General features: G+C 34.8%; 1 protein-coding gene and 1 long non-coding RNA gene across 3 annotated transcripts in view; both read left to right on the forward strand.

Moving 5' to 3' along the window:
* The window catches only part of LOC127866172 (uncharacterized), a 48,660-nt gene extending 37,894 nt beyond the window's left edge, over positions 1-10,766 (forward strand). For both annotated transcript variants that reach the window (XM_052406590.1, XM_052406591.1), the window contains exons 5-7: positions 1,638-1,730; positions 2,751-2,838; positions 6,245-10,766. In XM_052406590.1, the coding sequence (XP_052262550.1) occupies positions 1,638-1,730; positions 2,751-2,838; positions 6,245-7,211 (1,148 nt within the window). In that variant the 3' untranslated portion in view covers positions 7,212-10,766. The remainder of the gene's footprint in view (positions 1-1,637; positions 1,731-2,750; positions 2,839-6,244) is intronic.
* Positions 10,767-12,187: 1,421 nt separating this feature from the next.
* Positions 12,188-12,747, forward strand: LOC127870290 (uncharacterized). The gene is made up of 2 exons (XR_008044740.1): positions 12,188-12,602; positions 12,651-12,747. It is a non-coding gene; the product is annotated as an uncharacterized LOC127870290 (long non-coding RNA).
* The last annotated feature ends 6,422 nt before the right edge of the window (positions 12,748-19,169 follow it).

The following is a 19,169-nucleotide window of genomic DNA, read 5'->3' on the forward strand; positions in this document are numbered from 1 at the left end:
GTGGTGTTTATGGCGATTACTTGTGAAAGTAGGTACCGAGTGCTCTTTTAAAACAGGGAATATTGATACACTGATAGGGAAACCTTGATTTTTTTGGACAATCTCCACTTTCTTTTACTGAAGAATACACTGATCGGAAAATTTCAAGCGCCCTGGGGAATCTGATTTCGAAATTCAAGCACCCCGGCAAGGGGCGCTTAAATGGCCTGGGGAAGACCCTGATTATGTGTCAATGCGGCATGTGGGGGTATTCGTCACGTCTGTGACTAAGCTCTAGTTTGTTTTTGTCATTTCTTTGCGTGACCATTGTGTATTACTATATGATCTCTGTTCAGCTAAACTTTAAAAATGTTGTTCATTGTGAAAGACAAGAAATCAGTGATTTGAAAGTTATCATCCCTCGCCATAGGCGGAGGGTTATTGTTTTGGCGTTGTCTGTCCGTCTTTCCGTCCGTCTGTCCGGAGCCATATCTTGGAAGTGCTTTGGCGGATTTCATTGAAACTTGGTATGAGTATATATGGATAAGAGGATGATGCACGCCAAATGGCATTGTACACCATCTGTTATTAATGGAGTTATGGCCCTTTGTATCTTGAAAAATTGCTTTTTAATGTGACTTAGAGCTTTATCTCCATTAACACATGAGCCAAGGCCATCAAACTTGCCATAGTTGTTCTCAATGATCTGGGGGTGCTTCACATTCAACACCCATAATCCTAAGGGCTTAAGTCAGGGTAACACATTGTGGTCAAAGGTCACAAATTTGATGAATTATTAATTATTTAGTCATTCCTTTACTATGCATCAAGGAATTCTGTAATAACTGTCCACAATTGTTCTCCATTATCTAGCTGCATGTCAAATATAAGATCCAGGTTGCTATGGTCATGGTCAAAGTCACACACAAAGGTCATCATCACACAATTTGATTAAATATGCCTTATTGTCCCCTACCAGTAAAACTGGAGGGGACTTATGGTTTGCTCTCCGTCAGTCTGTCTGTCAGTCAGTCCGTCACACTTTTCTGAATCCTGGGATAACTTTAAAAGTTCTTAATATTTTTTCATGAAACTCTAAACATGGATAGAAGGCAATATGGAGATTATGCACGTCATTTCATTGTGTTCCTACGTCAAAAATTCTGGTTTCTGTGGCAACAAATATAAAAACAATAACTATTTTTTTACTGACAATGGTGAAGTTTCACTGGTAGGGGACCATATTGCTTGGAAATCTCTTGTTTGGTAAGGATTCTACCATACTAAAATGGATTCTCAAAATGTCCTGATGTAATTGTTCTCAATTATCAGACACAACCCTTCAATTATACCTTTTCTTTTAGTTCTACACCCATTCATAAACAAAATTTATTTGGCAGGGGATATCAATTCAAAGAATTTGCTTGTTTTTTATGTTTTAATTATCTTGTCATATTTAGTTTTAAAGGCACCAATACTGTTTGCGCTCCTTAGTTGTTACAACATGTCTGTTGTACATGTACAGTGCAACTTTCTGTTTAATTTCTTTTAAATACTAACTTTCTCAGTGAGTGTCTTTTTGTTTAATAGAACACAAACTTTTCAAATTTTGTGGGTTTTTTATGCTGCAGTGTTAACAGCTTTATACTTTATCACAGCTGTAATCCACCTTGATGAAGATTATCTGGACCCAAATAAAGGTGGAGGAGGGAATACTGAGGGGGATCTGCCTGGGGAACAACAGAATCCAGGTAGGACTATGAGTTGTGTAGAAAACAGAGTGTTTACTATCAATTGAAATAGCTGTGCTATGAATTTGTTGCACTTTGTTTGTAAAGACAACATCTATTTATTTCCTTTTGTATGTCCCCTCCTCATAGGGGATGTGCTTGATTAATTCCTCCATGTATCTGTCTTTTCATCCTTATTGTCTGTCCGATATGTTTTGCATGTAACTCCAAAACTATAACTATTTTTGTATTTAGTTAAACAGACACACAATTCTTGAACTTGTGCTGATATAGTGATATAACTGTACAGACATATATGGGTATATTGAATGACTTGTGCTTCGTGACAATAAGCAGAATGTAGAGCCAGTTGTCTCCTATGAACACATGTCTAGTTTAGATCCTTTGTTTATGTTGACACTGTCTTTAAAGATTTTAAACCTAAAATTCTTGCCATGTTCAAGGATTGTGGTGGGGTTTATTGATTGTGCTTCAATATCATGTTTATTGATTCAGTAACATATAGTTTTACATAATATAATCTTAAGTACTTGATTGAGTAAACATAAATTTCTCAGAAATGTTTATTGTCACTTTTTGTCTCCTACTGGTGAAACCGGAGGGGACTTATGGTTTGCACTCCGTCTGTCTGTCAGTCAGTCTGTCACACTTTTCTGGATCCTGATAACTTTTTAAGTTCTTCATATTTTTTCATGAAACTTGAAACATGGATAGATGGCAATATGGAGATTATGCACATCATTTCATTTTGTTCCTACGTCAAAAATTCTGGTTGCCATGGCAACAAATATTAAAAAAATATAAATTTTTTTACTAACAATGGTTGAGTTTCACCGGTACGGGACCATATTGCTTGGCAATCTCTTGTTTCTATTGGGTTGTCACCATACATCTGCATAGTTCAAAGCATGTGTGACTCATGCAAATACAAAGTTAACCTGGCTCCATGATCCACTGGCTAATTGTGAATGAAACTTTGATGATCTATCAACACATTGATACCTTACCATGTCATTTCAGCTATTGCAGCTATCATAGGAGGGATAGCCGCTGGTGTGGTGGTGCTGCTGCTAATGCTCATAGTGATATGTCTCATCATCAGGAGAAGGTAAGCGGGGTCCAAGCCAGTCAACACTGGGAAGACAAAGTTATTTGGGGCAGCTTTTTACACTGCAAGGCATTAAGCATTTCAACTTTACTGTCCTTTCATATTTTGTATGCGGCATTACTCATCTCAACTTGTCTGTCCTTTCATATTCTGTATGCATGTATGAATGTCCCAAAGCTTTTGTTTTCAATTCATCTTTATCTATTGTGTTGATCTTTCGCAAACTTTCATAGTTGAATGACCTGTATGCGCACATGATTGTAAAGTAAGGAATTTTGGCTTTGACAAGCTTGAGCATAATTATGGATCTTGTTTAAACATTTTAGCTCACCTGTCACGAAGTGACATGGTGAGCTTATGTGACCGTGTGATGTCCGGCGTCCGCTGTGCGTGTGTGTGTGCTTGCGTGTGTCCGTCAACAAAATATTTGTGTAGACAGTAGAGGTCACAGTTTTCATCCAATCTTTATGAAATTTGGTCAGAATGATTATCTTGATGAAATCTGGGTTGGGATTGTATTTGGCTCATCTGGGGTCAAAAACTAGGTCACTAGGTCAAATAATAGAAAAACCTTGTGTAGACAATAGAGGTCACAGTTTTCATCCAATCTTTATGAAATTTGGTCAGAATGATTATCTTGATGAAATCTGGGTTGGGATTGTATTTGGCTCATCTGGGGTCAAAAACTAGGTCACTAGGTCAAATAATAGAAAAACCTTGTGTAGACAATAGAGGTCACAGTTTTCATCCAATCTTTATGAAATATGGTCAGAATGTTTATCTTAATGAAATCTGAGTTGGGATTGTATTTGGGTCATCTTGGGTCAAAAACTAGGTCACTAGGTCAAATAATAGAAAAACCTTGTGTAGACGATAGAGGTCACAGTTTTCATCCAATCTTTATGAAATTTGGTCAAAATGTTAATCTTTATGAAATCTGCGTTTGGATTGTATTTGGGTCATCTGGGGTCAAAAACTAGGTCAAAAAGTCAAATAATAGAAAATCCTTGTGTAGACAATAGCGGTCACAGTTTTCATCCAATCTTTATGAAATTTTGTCAGAAAGTTTATCTTGATGAAATCTGGGTTGGGATTGTATTTGGGTCATCTGGGGTCAAACACTAGGTCACTAGTTCAAAGTTTAAAATAAACTTTAGTTGATAGTAGAGGTCACAGTTTTCATCTAATATTTATGAAATTTTGCCAGAATGTTAATCTTGATCAAATCTCGGTTGGGATTGTATTTGGATCATCTGGGGTCAAAAACTAGGTCAAGAGGTCAAATCATAGAAAAACATTGTGTAGACAATAGAGGTAATAGTTTTCATTAGGGCTGCAATGAATCCAAAAAATTTGTTCGGATCCAAATCCAAATAAGGTTTCTTCGGATTTGTTTCGGATCCCGATCCCTCAGATAAGCGGAAATTAGCAATTCTGTCTAAATGAAAGAAATCAATGTTTTAGAAGTATAATTTGACTAAAAACATTAAACATTTATTAACAAAAAACAGAACAAATTTCTCGTTTAACATGGTAGCAATGTCAGAATAAAACGAAACCTCAACACTTATTCACTTAATAGTTTGCTTGTTAACATACACTTTTCACTGTTCATGCAGTTTGATGTTTGTTTTTACAAAAATTAACATATCAACATTGTCCGGGTCCAGGCAAGCCCTTTGAGCACTGACGAGGTCTCCGTCACGCTGTGGAGAAGATTCTCTCACTGGAAATTGAGGTTCCTTGCATCACAAGATAGGTCACTGGGCCAATTCTAGTAAAACCTTGTGTAGATGAAAGAGGTCAAAGTTTTCATCACGTCTTAATGAAATTTTGTCAGAATGTATTAATTACTGAAATCTTGCTTGGGATTATATATGGGTCTGATAGAATTTAAGTTGATGTATCAAGGATAGTCAGGTGAGCGATTCAGGGCCATCATGGCCCTCTTGTTTAATTTAATGGCATTCCGTTTTTGCAGAATTTTAGCACTTTGTCTGATTTCCACTATGGAATATACAGTCCCAAAATTGTGGGTTTTTAAGTTATTTAACTACTTGGCAGATTTTGCTCAAAATTCACAGCTAAATGACCTTTATGTGTAGATGGCCATTAAGAAAGGAATTTGATGCGAACAATGTTATTACTTGATGTCTTTAAGAAGAGCATTCCCCAAGTATTGATCAATTCCATTCTCAATGTGCAATATTTTATTTTTTTATATTTTATAAGGTTTTCAAACAGTCATCAAAATTAGCTTTTCAACCAATGCAAGCCAAATTTCTTGTATTAACGCTACACGTTTTACTTGAAACCAAGAAACAGTTACTAGCACACCGGTATGACACTGAGAATCTGAGCAAACCAGGTTCAAATTTTACATGTGCAGAGCCTGCAGACTTGTGGGTAGAATTTCCATCACTGAAACATTTTATTATCTATATTGTATGCAGTGAACATTATAATGAAGTTAGAAATTTAGATATAGTTAATTGGAATACTGACAGGTAGATGGTTATTGGATTTATTAAATTTGGTGAGATTTGATTTTTAGCTCCGCTGTTTTCGTAGAAAACCTGATGTATTGTCATAGCCAGCTCGTCGTGTTGTCCGCCATCCGCGTCGTGCTAAAACCTTAACATTTTGACTCTAAAATCAAAGTTCTTCAACTTACAACTTTGAAACTTCATATGTAGCTGCACCTTGATTAGTTCTACATGCGTCAGCCACACCCATTTTTGGGTCACTAGGTCAAAGGTCAAGGTCACTGTGACCTAAAAAAAATAAATTCTGACCATTCATTCAATTCAACTTGAATTTTTTTTAATGTACATACATGCCATAAATTTTCAGACCAATTCCGGGACATTGAGCTAAATTTTCCGGGACTTTTGCCGATTTTCCGGGACAAGTAAACATAATGCGATATATATAGACATATATGCATTTTGGGTACGCATTTTTTTTCACATGAGAAATTGCTAAGTTAAAAAGCCTATCCGTAATACACTAGATCTATTAACGTCAATTAAACATTACTATTTCCGTTACTAGATACAAGCCACGTGTTTTTCGTGTTAGAAAAGATAACCAAATTGCTTTTGTGTACATGGCGCGTCATCTACATGAAACGTGTGGGCGTATCTACGGCCGCATAAGAACTTTCAATCTGGCGTTTTTTTCCCCACTGAACACGGGTAAATCTCCTGACGTGATGTTCATGTTTTTATACAACACAAAATACACCCACTTTTAAAGACTTTCCATGCTACGTTAGATACATGTCTGCATAATTTTCGAGCGCTTTTTATTGAGACAAAGGATACACCACTGTTTATTTGACGCTAGTACTTGTTAATGTTGTAACTTACTTAAGATAATTAATAATGTGTGACAAATATTTCAGGCAGCGGAACAAAAAGAATCAGCAGACCCCAGATGTGAAGGCCAGTCTTTCTCTGGGCGAGGAGTCACATCCGTTAAACTTCTACGAACCCATTGGGGACGAGTCTAAATATTCGAGAAATGGGGCCAACAATGGCAATCTAATTTATCATGAGCCATGGGGTGGACAACAGGGAACTGATGTAGGGAATCGACTTCAAAAGAAAGACCTTGCGTATGCAACCAGTGAAGAAATCAAAGTTCTTATAGAGAAAATGGAACAAGATCGCCATAAAATTGTTGAAGGATCAAGTGATTATTATCCTAGTCCGGATCCAACATATTATAGACACATAAGCACATTTACTTTCAAACCACATGGTTCCAAACAAGCCTCCAAAGAGGATGATGAGGAAGAGGAGGAAAATGATAGGCCAAGAACAAAAGACGGAGACTCGGATTCGAATTGCGGCACTGATAAACAAGAGTCAGAAGATTCCAAGGTGGAGGCTGATCGAGGGATAGACTGGGACCTGGAGTCTCCATTGGTTGAGTCAGAGACTGTGTCTGCATACTGTGACGGTTACGAGTCCCCCAGAGTGAGCAGCTGTCAGCCCTCTGAGAGCACATCGGTGCGCACCAGTGTGCGGTCCAGCGTGAAGTCGGAGGATGTCTCTGAACTGCCCAACTACGTGTATGAGCCTGACAGTGTCATCCTGGAGGACCAGTTTGCTGACCTGGAGGTGCCTGATGAGCCTGCTCCGCCAGTGTCTGCCGCCATTCTGAGTAGACTGAAGGAGAAGCGCAAGTCTGGAGAGCTTACAGAGAGGAAGGAAGGGGAGATCATTCTGGGTGCTTACAGGGAACCAAAAGGTAGTGTGGAGAACATAACAAGGGAAACCACCAGAGATTGTACAGAGGACAGTCAGAGTGATCACCCTTACAGCCCAGTTTATGATGAAATCTCAGACAAACAGACAAAGTTGTGATTAGGAATAAGAATATTGGCATTAAAATATGATGCAACTTAGCATCGTTTGTTAAAAAAGTATAAGCTAAATTGATTTTACTATTTTGCCAGTTAATTAAGTGTTGTTAAAATGTTCATGTTGTTACAACATCATAAATGTTTCTAATCATTCCATATTGTGTCAAATTATTTGCTGAATGTTTATCGTTATGTTTTATGTTCCTATACTTTTTTAAGTTCTGGTGTACAAAAAGTCATTTTTACTTAATCTGAAGTTTTGAATAGTCTAAAACACTGTTGACATTTAAATAGAATGGAAAAATGTTCAAGTATGAATTTACCTAACTTGTGAAACAGTTATTTCCTTATGAAGAATAATTTATTGAAACTTTTGCAATATAAAATAAGATGTTTATCTTTCAATTAGTGGTTGTGTTATGCAAGATGGTTGTATGAATTTATTTCTTCCAATCCTTTAACATATAATTGTAATTTAGATTTTTTATTAACAGTTTTTTTACTGTTAAAGTTGTTGTTTTTGTTGATTTTATTTGGATTTGACAAATGGTTGTATGAACTTGTATTTATTTGTTTAAATTATTACTGTTGCCTATAATGCCATTCTAACCATTTTACAGTTAAGGTTTATCGTTCCAATAACAATCATTCCTATATCATTAATAACCAGTTACCCATTTTTGTGATTTTGATATTTTTTAAACCACAAAGCATTATATGTATTTTGATTATATTCATACATCATTTGTTCGTTGTTGAATGAGTTTTTTGTGCCCCCGGATCAAATGATCGGGGGTATAATGTTTTTGGCCTGTCTGTCTTTCATTCTGTCTGTCTGTCATTTTGTCATTCTGTCCCAAAACTTGAACCTTACAGTAATGTTTTGCAATAACTTTTGAAATATTGAACATAGCAACTTGATATTTGGCATGCATGTGTATCTTATGGAGCTGCACATTTTTAGTGGCGAAAGGTCAAGGTCATCCTTCAAGGTCAAAGGTTAACAACAACAAAAGTGGCGCATTAGGGGGCATTGTGTTTCTGACAAACACATCTCTTGTTTGCCTATACATGTAGTATTAAAGTGGTCAGTACAAATAAGCTTTGAAACTTTGTTCAGATTTATTTCAAGTCATATAATGTTCAGATATTTTTTACTCACATCCTAATATCAGGATGTTATTGTTGTTACCTTTGTATTTTATAAAGTTAAATGGAAGTGTTTTGTAATTGTAAATGTCAAAACCTTAGTTGCATTATTAGAGCGTTATCTATTAATGTTATATAATCAATATCTTTATGCATAATTTGCAAGGCATAATTTTTATTTGTAAAGGAATCTGGTCAAATTAAAAGGACTTGTTTGTGATTTTCATTTGATTGAGAATGATTTTGTCTTTTCTATGACAAAATCAACCAGGATCATTGTCATTCTGCAAATGCTGATAGGTCTTTTTCCTTGACAATCTCACATTTTCGTCTTCACATTGGAAGTAAAATGACCATATTCACAAATATGGTTTTAGGCTTCACTATAGTATAAACATATGACTGAGCCTTTCTGAAAACTGGGCCTAATGCATGTGTGTAGAGTGTCATCCCAAATTAGTCTATGCAGTCTGCGTAGGTTAACCATGGCAACACTTTCCACTGTTATGGTATTTATTGTTTAAAGGAAGTCTCTTCTTAGCAAAAATCCAGTTGAGGCGGAAAGTGGCATACCACACAGGCTAATCTGGGACGCCACTTTACGCACATGCATTAAGTCCTGTTTTTCCAGAGTGAGACACATATTCATTAAACTGTTTTGTTGCAGAATGATTTTCAAAGGAATCTTCCTTGGTATTAAGCAAAACACTTTGAAGCTTTATTATACTTTAACAGTTTGTTGATTAAATGATCAAGATTTATACCAGCATATTTGACAAAGTCTCTGGTATTTTTGTTTGCTTTTAACAGAGAATTAACTTTGTTAAAGGCTCAACATTTATAAACATTAGATACTTTATCATAAAAGGAAGTATTATAATTGTTCATGTGTAAATATTTCTTGCAAGCAATTGGGTTGGTGAGTATAAACCTCTGCATGCTATATACAAGTTGTTTTAAGATTCTGTAGAGTATATTTTGTATTTAATTTGTTTGCCTAATAAAACAATTATGTTATGATCTCTTTAAAAAATTGTACATTATAAATTTAATCAAGTGTTACAAAATGAAAAATGAAAATCACAAGCATTCCATGAGTTCATTCTTTTACAAGAAAATGTGACATTAATGTTAAACATTGAGTAAAAGTCGAAGCTTGTTGACACAGTTAACTTGAAGACAAGTGTTCATGGAAAGCAGTTAGGTAAATGAAATGCTTGTACTCACAGCAGACAGACAAATGAACAACCTTATTTAAGGACAGTAATCTTGTAGTCAGCATGGCATACTGAAAGTTTTAGTTGGTGTGTCATGGGCTCGAACCCAGGGATCACTTATTTCTCTTTCATTTTACTTTTTTGTCATGGATATATGTATTTGTGAAGATCACTCCAGTTTTGAAAGGGATACATTTAAAAAATCAATGAATCAGTCCCTTGTATTTTGTGATTGTGTACATGAACATTAACCAGTATTAACTTTCCTAAATTTTTGAGACTGTATGACATGTCTCAATGTTTCAGCCCTCTGGTATGAATACAATTGTACATCTGCCAATTGTAATGACCTATTATCTCATTTACTGATATTCAAATGCCAAAAGATAAACATCTCCGATAAAATCCTTCAAATTCTGAATAATTTGCTATTCGTGCTTCTGATAAGCATTTTCAATAATAAACTTTAAGTTTTTGACTTCCATGAAACGTTTATGATGTTATCTATTTAATCTACACAATGTTATTGTCTGCATTTTATGCAGGTTTCTAATTCAATCTCCATTTCTAGTTTCTACATTTGATAAATCAATGAGTAATCAAGTAATTTTAATTAAATCTTCACTAATTGAATTATGTGTTAGTATCTATCTATCAGATATATCCATATTCAAAAGTTTGTTTTACTTTTCCTCCTACCACATGGTAATAGACTGATATTGCACTGAAAATAACTTTATTTATTTAGTCAAAATAGGGCATCTTTGATTGTGATAAGTGTCACTTGGTTATCCATATCAGAACGAAATTTAATTGAGATTTTGATTGTTAAGTAAATATATCCCTTCTGTTGTATTATCTTTATGTAGTATCTATAAGCACACAGTGATATCTAAGCAGCATACTACAATTTAACATATGTGTTTGTACAAGTTTATTTATGTTCAGCTGTTAGAAAGCTGCTTATTGCTAATTGAACATTAACTGACGTGAAGTTGCTTCAGCAGCATGTATTATGTAACACAAACTGATTTTACCCTAGTTTGGTACCATAGTTTGCTATACATAGCGTTGCGTGCTCAAATTGTCTTGAGTGAGCTTTTTCTATATTTTTTTATGAAATACACAGGCTATGATTGTGTACTAGTTAAATATGACTGAGTGATAAGAAGAACATTGTATTTGTCCAACACTGGTTGTTGTTATGCTTTATGTCAAAATGTTTATTTAAATTTATGTCTTTAGTTTCATTATGATTGATTTGATGACTCTTTTACATCTCACAGACTTCTCATTTTATTTATTGAATTTACTTTTAAAACTGATATTTAAAATAGTGTTGAACAATAATAATAACAAGTAAAATGATAAAATAGAAAAAATATTACACACAACCATCACACCATGCAGGCTCTTGAATTTGGAGGATATTTGAAACCTATGTCAGCGATGTACCTTCTGCACAATTATGGATGAAAAACATGAGTGTACGGGTAGAATCAGTACATACAGAATGCTTGCTTCAACGCCTATCATGTTTGAGCTCGTGCCCCATGCTTAAGAATGATAGCTCGTGCCCCATGCTTAAGAATGATAGCTCGTGCCCCATGCTTAAGAATGATAGCTCGTGCCCCATGCTTAAGAATGATAGCTCGTGCCCCATGCTTAAGAATGATATGAAAGTCATGAAAACATAGTAACCTGTTTCAAACTTAGAGTATAAGAATGTGTTTAGGGAAAGCAAGGATTGTTTTCCCTCAGATTAACATCAGAGTTAGTAAGAACCATTAATTTGCGCAATTTCATTATTAAACCTTCTTTTGTAATGGAATTATAGAGTGCACAAGAAAAAGAACTGACAAAATTGCAGATAGAGTTATGGTACATTTACTATGTACTTCCTCTCAAAGCCCTTTATCAGCATTTGAAGTTTCATTTGAATTCGTTCAATACTTTAAACATTACAGTATATACCATAGTTATTTTTTGCCAAAAAAATAAATAAGCAAACATCTAAAAAAAAATACTTTCAAAAGATAAATGGTTCTTGGTTCTTGTACCCGAAACTTCCTCTAAATGTCCTCTACCAAAATAATTATGAAAACTGATATAAATCCCTTCAATACCTATGAATTATGTTTTACACATGAAAAAATATCAAAGAGTAATAACTCTGTAACTACTGAAAAAAGTATTTGTCCCATCTATCATTATATGAAGATTCATTTGAAAACCTGTAATACTTGCAGAGTTATCTTGAGAAGAGCCAAACCATTTGAAAATAAGGCAAGGGAAATAACTCTAAAAATGCTGATAATGGTTCTTTTGCTTTGCTATGCTATCTCATTGTCCTCTTTTAATGTACAAAGGTCTATTCAAATACTTAATATACTAAGGGATTTATGCTCATCACAAAAAAATGGCTTAATGGCAAAATACCTTGGCGTGAGTTATGGTTCTTGTACTCTTTATACCCCTTGAAGACCTCATTTATAATATGAAGTTTTCTTTGAATCAAATTAATAAGTCTTGAGTAAAGCTGCTCAATAAAAGCGAGACAGATGGAAGGACGATGATATTGCTATATGCCTCCCTTTCGGGGCATTTAAAAAACTTTGAAATTATTAGTTCAAAAAGAAATATAATTTAAGTTAATATTGTGCATGAAATTTGTGAACAGTTTTCTCTTAAGAAAAAATGAAGGCGAATGTGTTCATATAACAAGTAATGCTTAATGAAAAAATCAAGAATGTACTTAGGCAAATGCCTCGCAACAAGAGAGGTTCTTTTGTGCATTATAAATGGTCCTAATTATACCTCCGGTATGAGTATAATGATAAAGTTTACCTCTACCAAATGTGTGAAATGAATGTTAATTTATTTAGTGCAATACAACTTTATTTCTAACATGGTAATTGTCTGTGGACGTTATTGTACTAGATATGATGACAATTATTATTCTGTGATTACAAACTAATTCATTATTCAGTCCACATGCCCAGTGAGCTAGCGATCCACATGCCCAGGTAGCTAGCGATCCACATGCCCAGGGAGCTAGCGATCCATATGCCCAGGGAGCTAGCGATCCACATGCCCAGGGAGCTAGCGATCCACATGCCCAGGGAGCTAGCGATCCACATGCCCAGGGAGCTAGCGATCCACATGCCCAGGGAGCTAGCGATCCACATGCCCAGGGAGCTAGCAACCACATGCCCAGGGAGCTAGCGATCCACATGCCCAGGGAGCTAGCGATCCACATGCCCAGGGAGCTAGCGATCCACATGCCCAGGGAGCTAGCGATCCACATGCCCAGGGAGCTAGCGATCCACATGCCCAGGGAGCTAGCGCTTCAGGAAGTAATGTGATCAACACCAGAACCAACATGTGGATGCACGACTGTGCCTTTTTTGAGACTTGGAAATGACTGTCACACAGTTTATTAACATATATTTATGAAGGACTAACTAGTATTTTGGATAACGGCTTCGGAGCTTTTATTAAATTTTACAAAAGTACTTTACTTTCATCATAGCATACTAATGTTCTTGGGAAAAAAAGTGTAACATTATATTTTACTTGTTTACTTCAGAGATTCCCTGCATTGTTCAAAGAGGCATTTCGGCAATGCAAGACACTAATTGTGTATTTTGCCAGTTCAAAATGAACATACCAGCAGCTCCAGTTTTGTGAGATCCATCTACAGGATTGTTTACATTGTATAACTAATATCTCAATTACCTGTACATTTTAGGCATTTCTCGCAAATGTCATTTAATCCAATTGAATTACTGAAGTGATTCAATGATTCAACAATTTTTATTGATTTTTACCAAAAAAGAAATGTAAAATGTTATATCTAAAAGATGTTTGCATTTGAAAGGTTTGTGCCAGTTGAAGAGTGTTGACATTAATCTTGAAAGCAATTGTGAAAATACAGCTGCTTTTTGGATACAAAAAACTATTTAGAAAGTGACCATTAATGTGGCAATCTAACAAGTTCTTTTCAACTTCTACATTATTGTGCCTAATTCAGCTGTAAAAGCATCGCAGTTCATGAACTTATTGTTTATATGACAAGTGCATAAAAAGAGTAGGTTTATGTGTAAAATGAAAACATTTAATGATGTTAAATAATTCTTTAGACTGATTATACAATCCATATTTTTAAAATGTAGTTTTTTGTAGATCAAAATTCATTATCCAAATGTTTGATTGTATCAAGCCTGCAAATCAAACTAGAGCTTTGTCACAGACGTGATGAATACCCCCACATGCTGCATTTACAAAGAATATTTTGCATGTTGTCTTCACAAAAAACGTCGGACACCATGCTCACTGTTTAAAACGCACTAAGTGACACTGTGATCTAGGTTTTGACCCAGCATGGCCCAAGTTCGAACTTGACCTACACATCATCTAGACACAACTTCTGACCAAGTGTGGTGAAGATTAGATGAAAACTACTTGAATTAGAGAGCTAACACCATGTGCCATGTTTAAAACGCCGTAAGTGACCCAGTGACCTAGTTTTTGACCTGCCATGACCCATGTTTGAACTTGGCCAAGACATCATCTAAATACAAATTCTGACCAAGTTTGGTGAACTCGGATGAAAACTACTTGAATTAGAGAGCGGACACCATGCTCAATGTTAAAAACGCACTAAGTGACCCCTTGACCTAGTTTTTGACCTGGCATGACCCATATTCGAACTTGACCTAGACATCATCTAGATACAACATCTGACCAAGTTTGGTGAAGATCGATGAAAATAACCTTAATAAGAGAGTGGACACTTAATACAGACCAACCGACAGACAAGCTCACTCCTATATAACCCCCTAAACTTCGTTTGTGGGAGTATAACTACACAATCCACATGTTTAATTGTACATTAACTGATATATTATACAGTGTCTGTAGATCTAGTTATACAATCCACATAGTAGAATGTGCAGTGTCTGCAGATGTAGTTATATATTCCACATGATAGAATGTACATTGACTGTAGATCTAGTTATACATTCCACATAGTAGAATGTGCAGTGTCTGTAGATCTAGTTATATATTCCACATGATAGAATGTACATTGACTGTAGATCTAGTTATACATTCCACATAGTAGAATGTGCAGTGTCGGTAGATCAAGTTATACAATCCACATAGAAGAATGTACAGTGTCTGTAGATCTAGTTATACATTCCACATAGTAGAATGTACAGTGTTTGCAGATCTAGTTATACAATCCACATAGTAAAATGTTCAGTGTCTGTAGATCTAGTTATATATTCCACATGACAGAATGTACATTGACTGTAATTCTAGTTATACATTCCACATACTAGTAGTAGAATGTGCAGTGTCGGTAGTTCTAGTTATACAATCCACATAGTAGAATGTACAGTGTCTGTAGATCTAGTTATACAATCCACATATAAGAATGTACAGTGTCTGTAGATCTAGTTATACATTCCACATGATAGAATGTACAGTGTCTGTATATGTATTATACATGCCACATGATAAAATGTACAGTGTCTGTAGATCTAGTTATACATTCCACATGATAGAATGTGCAGTGTCAGTAAATCTAGTTATATATTCCACATGATATAATGTACATTGACTGTAGATCTAGTTATACATTCCACATGAACGAATGTACATTGACTGTAGATCTAGTTATACATTCCACATGATAGAATGTACAGTGTCTGTCTATCTAGTTTTACAATCCACATTATAGAATGTGCAGTGTATGTATATCTATTCTAAATTCCACATGATAGAATGTACAGTGTCTGTAGATCTAGTTATGCATTCCACATGATAGAATTTACAGTGTCTGTAGATCTTGTTATACTTTATCCACATTATAGAATGTGCAGTGTATGTATATCTATTATACATTCAACATGATAGAATGTACAGTGTCTGTAGATCTAGTTATACATTCCACATGATAGAATGTACAGTGTCTGTAGATCAATTTATACATTCCACATGATATAATGTACAGTGTCTGTAGATATAGTTATACATTCCACATGATAGAATGTACAATGTCTGTGGATCTAGTTATACATTCCACATGATAGAATGTGCAGTGTATGTAGATCTAGTTATACATTCCACATGATAGAATTTGCACTGTCTGTAGATCTAGTTATACAATCCACACAATAGAATGTGCATTGTCTGTAGAACTAGTTATACATTCCACATGATAGAATGTGCAGTGTCAGTAGATCTAGATATACATTCCACATGATAGAATGTGAAGTGTCTGTAGATCTAGTTATACATTCCACATGATAGAATGTGCAGTGTCAGTAGATCTAGATATACATTCCACATGATAGAATGTGCTGTGTCTGTAGATCTAGTTATACATTCCACATGATAGAATGTGCAGTGTCAGTAGATCTAGATATACATTCCTCATGATAGAATGTGAAGTGTCTGTAGATCTAGATATACATTCCACATGATAGAATGTGAAGTGTCTGTAGATCTTGATATATATTCCACATGATAGAATGCGCAGTGTCAGTAGATCTAGTTATACATTCCACATGATAGAATGTGAAGTGTCTGTAGATCTTGATATATATTCCACATGATAGAATGCGCAGTGTCTGCAGATCTAGTTATACATTCCACATGATAGAATGTGCAGTGTCTGTAGATCTAGTTATACATTAAACATTGCAATGTGAACTTGACCTTTGAGTCAGTGGGACTGTAGTAATAAACAACACCTTGTCCTCATGGTGGTAATTGATTTTTTTTATTTTGAATGAATCACAAAGTAACAGTCTGGACAAGCTATTGTATGGCAAATTTATCATTGACCTCTTAACTTTTAAAGAGAGGAGACGTAGGTTTAATTCGACACGTCATCTCCTCATGGTGCTCATTTGTGGTAAGTTATTGTAAAATGGCATAATGAATGACATAGTTGCTGTTCCGAAAAGCTGTTTTAAAACTAAATTTGACCTCGAAGTGTGACCTTGACTTTGACTCACCATATTGCCTCTTTAGGGTAATCATTAGTTGTAATTTATTTCAAAATTGAATGATTAATTACAAAGTAACAGTCTGGGTAAGCTGTTTTATTTTTAAATTTTACCTTTGAAATCTAAACATGACCTTGAACTTTGAGGTAAGACAGCGGTTACATGCAACACGTCATTGATTTTAAATTGCATGATGTATGCCAAGTTACAGTGCAAAAGTTTTTGTTGTTTTTACATATTGACCTTGACCCTTAAGTAAGGAGACATGTGTTGCATGTGACATATCTTCTTATTATGGTGGTAATTAGCTCTAAGTTATTTAAAAATTGATTGATTAATGATGAAGTTATAGTCTAGACAAGCTCTGCCTTATGCATGCACACACATGTTCTTGACCATCCTGACTGCTGTATTGAGCAAATATATTTAAGTCTTCAGAGGCTGTAATCAGTAGAGCTACTTTGTTTTATCAGAGGGAGTAATCATGTGAAAGTCAAGAAGGCAACGTCCATCCCAAGACAGTTATTTTTTGCCGTTTTATACCCTTTATTACTTCTGTTTATTTTTTAAATGACGATCACTTTCCAGCCATATCAGTAAAAAGGTGATTAGCGCTTATTTCGTATTTAAATTCGCTTTTTATCTCGACTTTACTCCCCGCAAATTTTCTTAGTGGAGCCTTAATTAGGTCATCCCGCTAAGAAATTTTGCACCGAGTAAAGTCGAGATATAGAGAAAATATTACTATGAAATAAACTACGCAAGGAACCGTAACCCGTGACTGCCTGTGTGGATAACTCCAGTAAAATTTAGCAGACAGCATCATGCTAAAAGCGTCTGCTTTAACCAACGCATCTGCCTGTTCTCACTGGTACAGTACATAGTGTGTATTTAACAGCTTGTAAGACAATGTTGGCCAGTCTAGTGTTTATCATTGAAATCTGTACATATTTGCTGCTTTCAGGGAAAACGGGGCTTAATGCATGTCAAATAAGATTAGCCTGTGCACACTGATAAGCTGTATCAATGATTTGGAAAAAAACCCAACACATTTCGACCTGTGTTTTAAGACACACTCTTTATAAATTTGAATGGGCTGTGGTCATTTCAAACTTGCGATATAAAAAGCTATAACATAATGTTAAAAACTAAGTTGCGTCTAAGATTATACAACAGCAAACAAATTCAGTGTCTTCAGCGCTTTGATTTTGAATATAGTTCAGAGTAAGAGGAAATTTTAAAACCTCTCCTCATCAAAATATCTTAAACAATGTATACAATTTAGTTCTTTGTATACGATGTATTTGTTTCAAGTTAAGGTAGATCTTTAGCAAAAACAAACTCATGAGTGGTTTAAATAATAATATTGTTTATTAATAATATTATGATCATAAACGCCACAATACACTCTAGGGAATAAAATATAGTCCAGCATTTTAAGCAAATGTTGGCCTTGTAAAAATGCAGTTTGAATACATTGAATTCTACAAAACTTTATATAATTTTACAGTTGTTGAAAGAATATCAGCAATAAAACAAATCTTATTCTATATCTATTGATTTTCTCCCACCAATATATTCTGTATTCTACTATAAAATATCAAAAACATAGCATTTTCTGTTTTTGTGTTTTAGTACATGTAGTAGAATAATTTCATTTTTTATGTCAACACAAATGTTTGGTCAACTTTGGTGACATGTAGTAGAATAATTTCATTTTTTTATGTCAACACAAATGTTTGGTCAACTTTGGTGCCTTGAAAAACATTTCTTATTTGACACGCATTATTCGGCAGCAAAAATCACTGCACCTAAAATAGTTCATGATTTGTGGGGGAATTAACCAAGTAATATGCAGAAATAGGTATATAATAATTAGAATATATTCAATAAGTATAGAGTTCTTGGAATATGTATAAGTATTGTTGGTTGTGTCAAGAAGCATCATACTCTAGGCTGCCCTCTCCTGCCATAGGACAACACACTACCAGCTCAAGACTGAGACAAGTTCTCACAACACCATAATGGCTTAATATTCTTAATACAGCCATACAGTACATTTTGTTATAATAAGGAAAACACATGGTTTTTCGTGCATGGGTTTAAGTGAAATAGAAAACCATAAAGAATTATTGTAAGTTGTTTAACAACAACATAAAAGATCCAGTTATGTCTGATACAATTACATGCTGTTACAATTGGACTTACATGTTGATGATAAATCATTTTGATAAACATTATATATACATAAAATTATTATATTAAAACAAACATAACTTTCAAAGCATACATGACTTCTCATTTGATTTCATTTCACATTGGCCACATTTTTGTCTCTATACAAGCAATATACAAGCCCTTATGACGTATAACTTAAAACAAAAAGTAAATGTACACACAAATGTTTGCAGTCAACAGTCTCCTAGAAGCAAACTAGACCTCTACACCAAGTTATTGGTGCTTATGTTTTCTACTGTCTCAATATTTTAATCCCAATATATTATGGTTAAACATTCACTGCACTAAGAGGCAAATACCCGGTAGAAATAACTGATAAACCTTCATTTAAATGCA

The sequence above is a fragment of the Dreissena polymorpha genome, chromosome 2 (genome assembly GCF_020536995.1).
Source record: "Dreissena polymorpha isolate Duluth1 chromosome 2, UMN_Dpol_1.0, whole genome shotgun sequence".
Classification (NCBI taxonomy): domain Eukaryota; kingdom Metazoa; phylum Mollusca; class Bivalvia; order Myida; family Dreissenidae; genus Dreissena; species Dreissena polymorpha.